The following is a 14680-nucleotide window of genomic DNA, read 5'->3' as shown; positions in this document are numbered from 1 at the left end:
TACTGTCTTTAGGGAAATCAGCAAAATGAATAAAAGGGAAGAGAGATTTACCATTATGCAAGGGAGGATGGAAAAGGGGCATTAGAGGGCAAAACTGAGTAAAGGAAAAATATTACATTCCAACTCAATCCAGTTCAACAAACATTTATTAAGCCCTTCCTTGCATGCAAGGCACTGTGCTCAGCACTGAGAACACAAAGACAAAATTTAAAAGTCCCTGACCTCAAGGGGGCTTATATTCCACATTCCCACGGGATATTCTCCTCTAGGCTAATGAGTATTCTCTTCTAGAGATCTATATTTGTCAAGAAAATTATTATTCCCTGCTACCAAAGGATCACAATCAACATAGAGAAGGATACACTGATTTCTAATCCTAAAATAGAGAATTAAGCTCAAGCATTGTAGTTTCTTGAGGGCAGTAACAATATCTATATTTCGTTGTTTCCCCCAGAACAGTGGTGTCAAGCTCAAATAAAATAGCAGGCCACTAATTTATCCATCTCTGTGGGCTATGTGTTGACTTAGTTTTAAAATGAAATATTATCTACATTTTATTTTGTTTTTATTTATTTTGTTAAATATTTCCTTTTGACATTATATTAATATTATTGAAAGTTACATTAATTTTGTCTCTTTAATATTAAATATTGCCCAGGTTTGGGCAATCTTTGAGAGAGTTATGGTTGTCATGACTTGTTTAATCCCTTGCCCTAGAGTTAGGCCTGTAACTTGTTTGTAGTAGGTAATGTGCAATAATTACTCACTGTGGATAAATGAATGAAACTTTTAAAATGACGAAATTAAGAAGATAGAACCTCACATAGAGACTGACTCCCAGTAAATCCATCATTGAAAGTGCCTTTAAAAGGCACCTTTAGTGAGGTAGCTCTAGGAACTACAAAGAAGCAAAAGGTACCAGGAAGAAACACAGACTATCAGGGGATATGGAACTATAGATTAGAGCTACAACAATAACATTTATATTGTATTTACTATGTGCCATCATTTGCAATTATCTCATTTGATCTTTACAACAAACCTGGGAAATGAGTGCCATTATTATTCTCATTTTCCAGATGAGGAAACTGAGGCAAGCAGAGTTTAAGTGACTTTCCCTTAAAACTAGTAAGTTTGAACTCAGATTTTCCCAACCCTAAGCCCCACTGAACCATCTCTTCCTCAGCTCCTATGGAGATGATAGTGAATGGCAATCAGACTTACCCAGTAGATTTCACAGCCTTTCTGAGTAAGATACAAGAATCAGTTAAATGGTGGTGACTCAAAGCAGCTCTTTTTAAAGTTTTTTAAAAGTTCACTTTATTGTGTCTAGCAAGGGATGACCAACACACCGACTGATGGAAAGCCATCGCCCCCCTTGTGAGAGTTAAGATTTGCCCAAAGTTCATGTATAAAGATGAGTATCAACTCCAGAACTCCCAGAGTTAGTGTTGTATTTTCTCTGTGTGAAACTTTTCCCAGGCAGGTGAATCCCCAGGACTTGCAGTAGAATTCCCCTCATGCTCCCTGGCAGGCAGGGCTCCCCAAAAGTCATGACTCCCTTTTCAGGCTGTAATTTCCTGCTCTCCCGCTCTTACTCGGTGGTAGCTAGGCTGGTACAGGGAAGGATGGAACGTAGCTGAGGAAGTATCTCCTGATTTTACTGTCTCCTCTGAGGGGGGTCCAGGCAGGTGGGGTCTCTCTGGAGGGCAGGGGGAAGCCAGTGCTTAATCATAACTCTTCCTTCTCCTCTTCAGCGCAGATGCAAGCTGCCCTCTGACTGTTCATGAATGGCCGGCAGCCCAAGGTCCATACGGTATTGAATATCGTGTCGGCGAGTGAATCACAAGCTACACAAAACAAGGAGAGAAAAAATAGGATGAGATGTCAGTCCACAGCGTAGAGTAATTGCTAGGGGATAACATCATTTAAGGGATGGCATGATGCCCACCAGAAATTTGGTCCAATGCCAACCCAAATGGTGAAAAAGTCACTTGGCCAGCACTTATTAAGCCCCCAGGTCAAAACATCTCCCTCTTAATGTCACTGGTCTTCTTCAAGAACAAAGGAACAATAAATACCCACTAGATGCCAGCCACTTGCTAAGAACAGAGGGCAAAAAGATAAAAGAGTTCCTCTCTCAATAAGGTCACAGTCTAATGAGAGGGCAACATGGCAACAACTCTACAAATAAAATACAGGCGAGCTAAATTGTGGATAATCCGTAAGGAGAAAAAACTAGCATTAAGGGGGGTGGGAAAGGTTCCTTGCAGAAGCTGGGACTTTAGCTGAGACCAAAGGAGGCCAGGAATACCAGGGGGCAAGGACAAGGAGGGAGAGAAAACAGAGACATCCATTCACATTTGGGATCCCTTATGTGAATTTTGCAAAGAAACCTGAGTCCATCTACCACCCCAAGAAATAGTCACCATATAGCCATTGGGGCTCAGAACCACAGACTCTCTGAAGTAGGAGGAACCCAGAGACCATTTAGTCCAACCCACCTGAGCCAGATTCCCCTTTTATTTTACCTGAAAAAGAGTCTTTTAGGCTGGGAGTAAGGTATACTACTCCTTAGTAGGGAGTATAGGTGGCAATGTACACAGGGCACACTTTTAAATTTAATCTGCAACATTAATATTTATGCTCTCATTTTCTTTAGTCTAGACAATCAGCAAGCTCGGACTTGTAGTGTTTATCCATTTCTGAGGTTAACATGCTCACACTGGCTATTTAACAACCACTTTTGAGAGCTGCTTCAAGCTGTTCCCCCCTCCCCATAAACCCCCCTCTTTCACTGTCTGCCTCCCGAGGTACTTTGACATAGAGCTGATTGGAAGATCTTCTCTTGGAGCCAATTCTGCCTTTCTGCCCCTTCCACACAGAACAAACCTGATCTTTCCTCTACTCCACAGCCTGTCAGGTACTTGGAGGTAGCAGCTATCATGGTCCCTTTAAGCGTTATCTCTTCCTTCACTGACAAGGCTTTGGATGACATGGCCCCAGTGTCCATAAGTATCCTTCTTTGGGAATCTATATTTTTACACATGGAGGATGTTCATGGTCTCTATTTGTACATAGTTGTTGGCATGTTGTTCCCCTCTACCCCATTAGACTGTGCCCCTTGAGAGCAGGAGACTCCAGTAGGAGTTTAATAACTGCTGGATGGTTGAGTTTTCACCAGTTGGGTTGGTATTGCACCAAAATTCTGGCGGCAATCATGCCATTCCTTAAATTCCATTGGATGTGGTCTGACATGAGTGGGATATGGCAGGAGCACCACTTCCTAGGATCCTAAATTTAGGACTGAACCGTTCCCTAGGGGTCATCAAATCCAAACCCCTCATTTTATAAATGTGGATCACACAATCTTTTTAAATCAGAAACAGAATTTAAACCCAGGTGCTAACTCTAAGTACAGTGTCCTATTCACCATGCTAGACTGATCCTTCAATCCCCAAATACTATGCTTCTCTTAAATGCAATTTTAAAGAGAATTTGCTAATTTCTTCTAGTTCTGTTACCTTAATGAATCATCTTAAACTTACAGTACATTAAAGCCTCCAAATCTTTCAAGTGAACTGATATTCAGTCCCCTCAAGTGAGGTAATATTAATAGAAGTGCTTAGCCCAGTGCCTCACACATGGTAGGTGCTTAATAAATGTTTTATCCCTTGCCTCCAGCCCCACAAAGGTGCTTAATACATGTTTTATCCCTTGTCTCCTGCTCCAAACCTTCCCTGGCACAATAATCCCTTGAGCAGTAATTTCACCTACAACAAACAATTCCCTTATAAAATATCTCCCCTGTGAAGCATCTTAATAATTTATAGTTCATTCACTGTCTAGTTTGTACTTCCCAGTGGAGAGACAGAGGGGAGAGAGCAGGTCCAGAACTGTCCTATTTATTTTTGAGTCGTGAGTGCAAGATAGATAAGCCAATTACTTGGGGCAGAAAATGTCTTGACCTGATGTGGGGTTAGCAGCCAGTACTTTCTTATCTGCCGCTGAAATTATTAGACTAGACACAAATAAACAGATACATAATCCTTTCCCCAAGGCCTATTTTTTCTCTAGATTAACAGTTCATCCCTTTAGACTGTTACACATTTATTTTGAAGGCTGATTATACTCTAAGCATAGAAATCAAAGCAAGCCCCAAGTCATTTCAGATATTCCCTTTCCCTGTGAAATGAGTCCAATTGCTTGACCTCTCTCTCTCTCTCTCTCTCTCTCTCTCTCTCTCTCTCTCTATATATATATATATATATATATATATATATATATATATATATATATATATATATATATATATATATATATATATACATATATATATTTAACAACTGACAGTAAATCTTTGGCTTCAGAAGCCCCGGGAATAAAAAACAAAAACTTCTAAGAGGCACAAGAAAAATTTCCCCAGAGAAATGAGTGTGAACCACTACACAGAATTCCCAATCCCTCTATTTTTGTCCATCTGCATTTTTTATTTCCTTCACAGGTTAATTGTACACTGTTTCAAAGTCCGATTCTTCTTATGCAGCAAAATAACTGTATGGACATATATACACATATTGTATTTAACATTTATTTTAACATATTTAACATGTATTGGTCTACCTGCTATCTGGGGAAGGAGGTAGGGAGAACAAAAGGTTTTGCAATTGTCAGTGCTTAAAAATTACCCATGCATATCTTGCAAATAAAAAGCTATAATTAAAAAAAGATTTGGAAAAAAGAGAAAAATTTCCCCAGAAATGGAACAGCAATGAAAGGAACATTTTTTAAAAGTTTGATTTCCTTTTATTTTCAGCTCCAAGCTCTCTCCTTTCTTTCTCCCTTTTTCCATCCATTGAGAAGACAAGAAAAACAAGACCTATTACAAAAATTACAATTTCCACATTAACCATTGTCAAAAAAAATAGAAAAAGAAAGACAGAGAAGAAAATATACTTTAATCTGTGCTCTGAGTTCAATTTTTCTGTTAGGAGATGAGCAACATGTTTCATGTTGAATCATTTGGAATTATGGTTGGCTATTGTGTTCATCAGAGTTCCTAAATCTTTCAAAGTGAATTTTCATTACAATTTGCTATTTCTATATAAGTTGGTCTCCTACTTTTTGCTCACTTCATTCTGCATCAGTTCATGCAAATCTTCCTCTTCATTATTTCTTATCATATTATAGCATACCATTACATTCCATCATTACCCCAATTGATAGACATCCTATAACTAATTTCTTTTCACCAAGTATGAATATGAAAGGCTCTTACATAGAAGACCATGAGCAGATTTCTCAATCTCTAATAAGAATAAAAGAGGGAATAAGTATTTCTAAGAGAGAATTTATACATATACATACATTTGAATACATATATTACATACATTTATACATATACATTATATACATATGTGTATATATACATATATTTAAGAGAGAATTTATATATATGCATATATATGTAAATATATATATTTGAACAGCAGAATGCTATTTTAAAAGTATCATTGGGTGACCCAGACTTTGTTCCAACACAATAAATAACATGTAAATGGAGGAAAGTGTCTTCCTTGCAGCAGCCACCGTCTCTGAAGCTCTCCCCAAAGAATTTCTCACAACCTGTACTATGGGGCACAATTAATCTTTCTTCTGATTCCCTTTCTTCTACCCCCTAGGGGAACAAGGCCAGCCTCTCCTTCTCCTAGAACAGTTACACCCAAAGGAAGATTATCCTTCATACTGAGCATCCCCATCATAGCCCCACAATTCTTTCCCAACTTTTGTTTGACCCAGGTAACAATAATCCCGGTTACAACCGCGATGACCAAAGTTGGATGTAGAATTGATTCATCCCAATTTTGCTCAGTGGAGCTGGGTTAGGGACAGAATCATAGAAATAAGGCAAATCACAAAATCACTCCAAAAATCCTTTGGGAAATATAAGAGTCTTGCAGAAGGACTCACTATCAGTAAAAAGCTATTGCTGAAAGAACTCTGGGAGATGACCATGACATAGAATTCCCAATTTTTGCCCCACCTGCATTTTGGATTTCCTTCACAGGCTAATTGTACACTAGTTCAAAGTCCGATTCTTTTTGTACAGCAAAACAACTGTTTGGACATGTATGCATATATATTGTATTTAACATATACTTTAACATATTTAACATGTATTGGTCAACCTGCCATGGGGGGGGGGGAAAGAGGGGGAGAATTAGAACAAAAGGTTTGGCCAATTGTCAATGTTGTAAAATTACCATGCAAATATCTGGTAAATAAAAACTATTAAAATATATATATAAAAGCTATTGCTGAATTTATTCCTTTTTTGAAGGTAAGAGACCACTGAAAGTATCATACATGAGGAAAGGGACCTCTGCTTCAGTCTAAGGAGCAGACTTCCCAGAGACTTCAAAGCCAAGTCTCAGAGTGGGTAAGGGGTGTGAAAATTCATTCTTTCTTTTTTTAAAAAGATGAGATCTTTAATTTCTCTTCACCGAGTTAAATGGGATCCCTCCCATTAGGTGTTTATATGGCGATGTGGACAATGTTGGCTTTGGAGTTAGAAATATTTGAGTTTTAATCCCACCTCAGAAACTTACTAGATGTGTGATCCTGGGCAAATTATTTAACATCCCTCAGCCTCAGTTTCCACATCTGTAATATGGGTATCATAATAGCTCCTACCTTACAGGGTGGTTGTGAGGATTAAATGAAATAACATGCAAAATGTTTTGTAAAACTTAAAAAATGCTGACTAATAGCATTATTAATAGCTTAATTAATAGCAATAAGTTAATTAATAATGTTAATAATAATAAATTAATATTAATAACAGGTTGACAATAGTAGGGCACAAAGAGTTTCCTAAGATACTCTCTGGAGTCAGGTCCCTCCTTCCCCGCGGTGGCCACAGTTTCCCGCGTGTTCTGCAGCTGTCCCCATGGTAAAAGGGGGCACTGCTCCAAGTGAAGGCGGGATCCCCTGCCTGAGGAGGGAGGGGCTCTCTATTACCTGCCACCTTGGAGACGAAGCCCAGGCTGCGCTTGAGGTCCGAGCAGATGGAGTGGAGGCACCAGCGGAACTTGGCGTCGCAGCGGTATTTGTTGGCGCCGCACGTGTCGTAGCAGGAATCCAGCTGGTTGCAGCACTTGGTCATTGCTGGGATCCCCAAGTCCATCTGAGAGACAAGAGTAGGAAATGGGCCTTACATTCAGAACTCTGGGGCTCCCGCAAGAGTCCTAAGGGTCAAGGCATTGCTGTTCCCCCAAACAATGATGAGTGACATCCTCACCCAAAGTCAGCCACTTCTAAGACTAACTAGATAGATTCTTTAGATCCATGCAGAAACCTATTGTGCCAAAGGTAGCACCATATGGAGACCAAAGTCTGGACTCAAATCCAGACTCAGATACTTACTAGCTGTGTGATCCTGGGCAAGTCACTGAACCCCATTAAAAAAATGAGCTGGAGAAGGAAATGGCAAACCGCTCCAGGATCATTAGCCAAAAACCCCAAATGGGGTCACAAAGAGTGGGACACAATTGAAACAATTAAATAAAGAGCCTCATGGGACAATGGGCTTAAGCAGATGGGGATCCTGAAGGTCCTGGATTTTGCTACTGATATACTACGTGATCCTGAGAAACGAATTTCTCCCATCTTTGTTGATATGTCCAAATCATTTACTGAATTATAAATATTCCTGTATAAAGCACCGGTGCTGTAGGATGGAGAGCTATGGAAGCATTCTCCTGCTCTCAAGGAGATTATATTATCACATGTGGGGGAAAAGAACACACTTATCAAATAAACTTTAGACAGAAACAAATCTTTATAGCACAAAATGTGCTATAAAGCTTCCTGGGAGAAAGAGGAAGTTCACACATTAGGTGACAGGACCAGGATCCAAAAAGATTTCAACAGGTTATGATGCTGAGTCAGATTAAGCAAGATGGAATTTAGTAGTGATGGACATATAGTCTTCAATCTGATTTGGAAAAAAAAATCACCTTCATAAGGATATGAGAGGAGGTGTGACTATACAGCATTTTGGAAGAAAAACAATGTGCCTTTTAGAAAATTACAAGGTAAGTCAGCAGTGTACAAAGGCAGCCAAAATACCTTATGAATTCTTGGGTCTGTAGTCGTTGTCTCCAGGACTAGGGAGGTGATAGAAATTCCTTGGTATAGAGTATTATGTTCAGTTCTAGTAACATCTTTTTAGGAAGAACTATAATGTAGTACAGTGGAAGGATCTAGAGATATTTAGCATCAAGAAAACAAGAATTGGGGGAGCTGCAAGACAAGGGAAAATAGTTTTCTTCAATCCCTCATATCAGAGGGATCATCCTGTGGAAAATGGGCTAGATTTATTCTGCTTGGCAGATGGGACAGAAATGGGAGCACGTCTGATGCCAAATAAAGTGACAATTAGTGCAATGGACCGACGTGGGATGCCCTATCAATGGAAGGATCAGTGCCCATACGAGTACATTGTAGGGAGCACGAATTGGACTAGACAGATGCTGTCTTTTCGGACTTAGTGATTCTCTGAATGAAAACCATTAGGTCTGAGTTGGGGGAGATAATTCTTTGACACTGAACAAGGACTTTATCCAAAAAGGGAAGCTCTCCCTGAGGAAGGACAAAGTCAGTCACCTACTTCAGAAATGACTTTTTTCCCTACAAAAAAAAAGTGATTCTGATTTTAATGGTAAGCATTTTTCCATGATCTTCCCCCAAAAGGTTGCTATGTTATTCATCCTTTTGATTAGTAAAATCATGCCAGGTAGTAAATAAAGTGTTAGGAGTACATACACTGTTTGGTACCTTGAGACCCAGGAAGTAAGAGCTGCAGCCGTTGGGCTCCTGTGGCTTATAGCCAGGCCGTGGCATTGGTGCCTTTCCTGCCAGAAAGGAGAGAGAAGAAAAATCAGATATAAAACCTTTAGCAATGTATTAGGTCAGAGCATTCATCAAACAATGATAGGAACCAACATGATTTAATGTTTTGTTAATGACATAGATTTTGCATTGTAATCATTTCCTGAAATCATCCCTACTTTGAATTCTTTCTTATAGAAATAAAAAAAAATCACTTAAGCAAAACCTATAACAACCATATCTTACACTGTACATAACATTCTGAACCTATAGTCCACCACTTCTCTACTAAGAAGAGAGAAATATGTTCTCAGCATGTGTTCTATAACTAATGCTGGCCATTCCATTTTATTTAAATTCTGATGTCTTTTAGTGTTTTTTCCACTTATATTAATGTAGTCATAGTGTATATTTTCCTGGATCTGCCTTCCTCACTCCATGTTGGTTTATACAAGGCTTATCACATTTTTATAAATGTTTCTGATTTGTCATTTCATATAGAGCAATAGCATTCAATAATATTTAGATGTATAATATATAGATAAAGAACTTATTAAGTACTTACTAGACAAGAAAGAATGCCAAATTCAAAGTAAGGGTACTTGGAATAACAGTTCTGTTATTTATTAACTGTGTGACCTTGGAAAGTTCATTTAACTTATTTGGACCTCAGTTTCCTCATCTGTAAAATGAGAGAGTTGGACTAGATTCCTGCTCACTTCCCTTCTAGCTCTAAAAATGTGACCTTATTAGTTTCTAATGTGATATACATGAACCACAACCCTTAGATATCTCTGCACCAGAAAAAAGAAGGGCAGGTAGTCCTTAAACCTAGAGCTAAAATCTCAGAATGTGAACAGGTGTCCAAAGTACATCAGCCACCTTCTTTCTACATTCATGGATTCTAAACCTCTTTAGATCTTTTTTTTTCTTTTTAATCCCTCAACCTCGTTATTTTAAGGCTTTTAATCTATCTTCCTTCCTCCAGCCTCTCTTTACACTAATAAGGTTTTTCTTTTTTTTTTTCTCAATAGTATTTCAGTTTTTTCTTTCCTCACTTGTATTTCATTTCCCCAAATACATGTAAAATAGTTTTCAACTTTCACTTTTGTAGGACTTTGTATTACAAACTTTTCTTTCCCTCTCTTACCTCCTCCTTTCCCAAGACAGCAAGCAATCTAATCCCTTCCATCTTCATTCATGTTCATGACATACCTAAAGTAGTCTTTCAGTTGTCTTCAGACCCATCTTCCATTCCTTTAGATCTAACTCTGGGGAATCTCCTCCATGAAGCTTTCTTTAACTCTACTCTGAATTCCGCACCCCCCCCCCCCAGCTATAAGTTGTCCCTTCCTCTCTCTTGGAATGTTTCCTGCCATTTTGGTCAGGAGTTTCTCATGAGTTTGAAACTTCTTGTAGGTATCATAATAGCAGTAGATGGAAAACTCTTTGAAATCAAGGACTAGGTCAGAGATTCAAAACTGGAAGGGACCTTCAAGTTCACTTTGCTTAACTCCCTTACTTCATTTTAAATTAAAAATTTTGTTGATGCTTTTTGTTTTTACATCACAATTGTGGGTATCCCAGTTCCACCTCCACACAACAAGTAAATCTTCCATTGTAATAAAGAAAAAACTGAAGTTGTAGTCCATATTCTGTATCATAATCCCCCACCTCTCTAAAGAAAAAGAAAAGGGGTATTTTTAATCTCTCATTAAATTGGCTCTCTTATTTTACAAAAGACGTAAATGAATCCCATAAAAGAGAAGTGGCCGACCCAAGAAGTCAAAAACGATGGCAGGATTACCCTTGGTAAGCCTTCAAGAGCTATGTAAATGTGAACCATTTGATGATCCATAAACCCATGGCTAGTTAGTGGCCAAACCAAGGCTGGAGTCAAGCATCCCTGATTCTTTGTTCCACTATCAGGCAATGCCACTCTAAAGAAGAAAGGAAGCTGTTCTTCATTGGGCACTTGGCTTTGGGGCTTGAAATGGATTATTCGTGTGCTCAAGAACCTTTCCTCCAAGATTTGAAAGTTAGAAGACAGTTGTACATTATTGGGAAACCTCTGGAGGAGTTTTGATTTGTCAAAAAAGGCAGTCTAGAGCGGGGCTTCTTAAACTTTTTCCATTTGCAATCCCTTTTCCCCCAGAAATTTTTGGGACTCCAAGAATATAAGTATATAAAAAGATATACAAATCAAACATTTACTAATAATAAATATAATTTTGTAACCCCCACATTCACTCACGAAACCCCATATGGCATTGTGACCCCAAGTTTAAGAAATTGGGATCTAGACCAAGTATTCTAGATCTAGTCCTCAACAGAATTATGTAGAGGGTCACAGTCAGTGGGGGAGCTCTGGGTGAAGTATAAGACCCTTCAGCCCAGAGGGAACCTGCTGACAATGTCTGGTTCAGCTCCCATCTTCCCTAAGGTCTCTCGGCCTTCCTGAGAAGTCAGGGGGCAATGACAACCTGTGTTGAGATTGAAGCAGAGTGATACCAGGTGGCAAACTACCTACAATAGCAAGTTGTTTATGTGGTCCCATATGCACATTGTTGTTTTTGTTACCTTATAAAAAAGGGGAAAGCCCTTGAAATAAAAGGACTCGATTTTTCCACCATCCTCAGGAGTCCCGCCTCATCACTTCTCCACTAGGAAGTTATATCTTAATCACCTCAGTGTGGGGGCTCTAGAAAGCAATGGTACATTTTGTTACCCCAACTTGGGGGCTCTATAAAGCAGAGCTCAATGTTTTAATCACCCCAAAACTTGGGGGTTCTAGAGAGTAGGACACAACAAAATTGTAGCAAACACATTTAGATCAAGACAAAATAAAATGGAATTGCAACAAGGCTGTAAGTATATAGGCTTTGAGCAAGACAGTTCTAATTTTCTGAGAATTTATATAACTTTTTGGTGGTTTTTTTCCCTTGACTTTCATTGCAGTATTGATTAGGCCTGCTATAACAGAAGTGTTGAATTTGGAGTGAGAAATCTATGTTCAAATTCTACCTTTCTTAAAAGCATAGGTTTAGAAGTCAAAGGGACCTTGGAGATCATCTAGTCCAGTCCCTTATTTAAATATGAAGAATCACTCAAAAAGGGGACTCACACAATTGGTATCTCTAAATATAGTATTCATTTAGGTGATACTAAATCCTAAAAAAAAATCAATTCACTTGATGACTCTAGATGAAGCTTCAGCAAAATTCCTTCCAGGAGTATAATCTGACTTCACATCTACTTCACATGTTTGTTGTGAACTCAAAGGTGATCACATCTGTAAATTTTAAAGCCCTGTATAAACTTCAGATCTTATTATTAAGATAAATGTGCAAGCTTACCTAGCTTTAATGTGGGCACCAAGCCTAACCACTCCTGATGTCAATCAGCATTTTCTGCCATGATTTACAGGAACACAATGAATTTTGGGAAATCAATAGAAGCTACCAAAAAAAAGACCCAAGTAAAATCTGACATCAAGTAGACACTGAAAGGCCATTCATTTGTATTTGCTTTTTATGTTGGTATTTTTTCCTGCAAATTTGGAAGAATACAACATTGTTCTCTCAGAGTCATTACAAAATCTTTGCTTTGAACTTTAAAAAAAATTCTGATAAGGGTAAAAAGATTTATTTCTCTATTGATTTCTTTGGGCTTTTTTATCCCCTGAAGAAAGGTCATCTGTGTCTTACATAGAATTTTCATAGAACAGAGAATTGAAAGAATTATGTTGTTGTTGCTGCTACTGTTGTTTTAAAGAATATTTGCTCTATAGTTAAGAGGGCCTGGGGTTGCAGTCACCTCCATCCAACTGGACCTGATTCAGGCAAATCACCTAATTTCCCTAACCTTTGGGTTTCCATCCCAAAATAGGTCTATCTGACTCCTGTCTCACAAAAGAATTGAAAGGAAAGTACTGTGTAAATGTTAATATGTCACAGAAATGTGAGTTATTATGGAAACTACAAGCAATTTTCTACTTTCTAATGAGAATGGTTTCTAAATATTTTTGTATTTCCCCAAATGTATCTCTCTTTTCTACACCCCATCATTTTGTTCTTATCTTATATAAATTCCATTTTTTAAATGTGTGAACATATTGTATGTCCCTAAACTGCCTCATTTTCTTTCTTTCTTTCTTTCTTTCTTTCTTTCTTTCTTTCTTTCTTTCTTTCTTTCTTTCTTTCTTTCTTTCTTTCTTTCTTTCTTTCTTTCTTTCTTTCTTTCTTTCTTTCTTTCTTTCTTTCTTTCTTTCTTTCTTTCTTTCTTTCTTTTTCCTGAGGCAATTGGGGTTAAGTGACTTGCCCAGGGTCACTAGGAAGTGTGCCTGAGTTCAAATTTGAACTCAGGTCCTCCTGACTTCAGGGCTAGTGCTCTCTCCACTGGGCCACCTAGCTGTCCCAACTGTCTCACTTTCATATTTGCATCCCCAGCAATAAATGTCTGTCACATCGTAAGTTTTTAATGAGTGCATGTTGAATCACTGATAATCAGGGCACAAAGTGGGAATCATAAGAAGGGGTTTCAGGTTTTCCTTTTTTTCCGCAGACTTAATTTTCTCAGAAGTAAAGGAAATAGGAACTTCTCCCTTAAAGGAAGCTTGATTGGTATTCAAGGGTGATGTGCAATGCCAGAAAGGATCAATGCTTCAGGAAAAAGCAGCCTAGGACAGGAGAGAAAGGAATGGATTTGGGGTCCAATAACCCTGTGTTTAAGCCCCACCTTTGCCATTTGCTCCCTAGGTGACTCTAGGTAGTTAATCATTATAGGGATTTGCATTGGAGTGCATCTCAGAGCATAAGATGAGTTGCTTTGGCTACTTCAGACACTGTCTCAAGGCTGAAGGACTCTGATGCTGAGGAATGAAGAAGCAATCCCTTTATTGATCCTTTGATCCCATGATAGCAGCAAAGGGGCTTACATCAGGACTGGCCAATGAGCCAGAAGGAGTGCCCTGCTCAGTGGACTTTAAAGGAAGGGGCTGGCCCTCTTCTCATAGGTCAGGATCAGGACTGCTCAAGTTTCTCCAGCAGCAGCAGCAGAAATACCATTTGAGCATGACAGTAAGCCCATGTGCTAGTGAATTGGAAATGACAATTTCTGCTTCAATTCAATGCACATCAGAGGGTCCTGTATTTCCTAGAGTCAATAGAGTGTCACAAAAGCTTATTAATCAGATAAAAGATGTGGTCAGTGGTGTTCTGGGAATATCCCCCATCCAAGCTCCTACTGGTTTTGCTGGGAAAGTTCATTAAGGATCCCACAGAGTTTCTTCTTATGATCCTAATGTGTTAACTGTTTAAATAGTCTCTTGGTCACATTTATTTTGAGTCCTATCCTCACCATTCTTTTCAGTTCTGTTGAAATGCACCAAGTAGCCCTGAAAACAATTGAGTAGAGAGGTGGGCCCCTAAGTGGATAGTGTGGCTGGATAGTGCTTATAGCTTTGGGGCTGGAATCAAGAAAACTCAAGTTCAAATTTAGCCCGATACTTATTAGGTGTGGGATCCTGAGTAAATGACTTAACCTGTTTGTCTCTGTTCTTTAACTGTATTCCAGTATCTTTGCCAAGAAAACTCCCAAGTGGGGTCCCTGAGAGTCAACTATGACTGAAATGACTAAGGAACCATAAAGAGAGGGGGCAGCTCGCCATTAAGAGATCATCTGGGTTTGGTTTATGGCATTCAAGTAGGGCACTTGTCTTTTCTGCTCTAATTATCCGCCATACTATGCATTAGTCCACCATTGATATAATTCATGCAACATAATAAGG

General features: G+C 38.8%; 1 protein-coding gene across 2 annotated transcripts in view; it reads right to left on the bottom strand.

The window, feature by feature from the left end:
- Window positions 1–1294: 1294 nt before the first annotated feature.
- PLA2G12B (phospholipase A2 group XIIB) overlaps window positions 1295–14680 on the bottom strand; it is a 32869-nt gene continuing 19483 nt past the window's right edge. Inside the window, exons 2-4 of one of the 2 annotated variants that reach the window (XM_074296864.1) lie at window positions 8839–8915; window positions 7021–7186; window positions 1295–1850 (exon numbers count right to left, since the gene is read on the bottom strand). In XM_074296864.1, the coding sequence (XP_074152965.1) occupies window positions 1732–1850; window positions 7021–7186; window positions 8839–8915 (362 nt within the window). In that variant the 3' untranslated portion in view covers window positions 1295–1731. Of the gene's footprint in view, window positions 1851–7020; window positions 7187–8826; window positions 8916–14680 lie in introns of both variants that reach the window. The other variant, XM_074296863.1, reaches the window with a different exon arrangement.

This window comes from Sminthopsis crassicaudata, chromosome 2 (genome assembly GCF_048593235.1).
Source record: "Sminthopsis crassicaudata isolate SCR6 chromosome 2, ASM4859323v1, whole genome shotgun sequence".
Lineage (NCBI taxonomy): Eukaryota > Metazoa > Chordata > Mammalia > Dasyuromorphia > Dasyuridae > Sminthopsis > Sminthopsis crassicaudata.
Note: the sequence above shows the minus strand (reverse complement) of the source record. Positions and strands in the feature narration are given on the sequence as shown.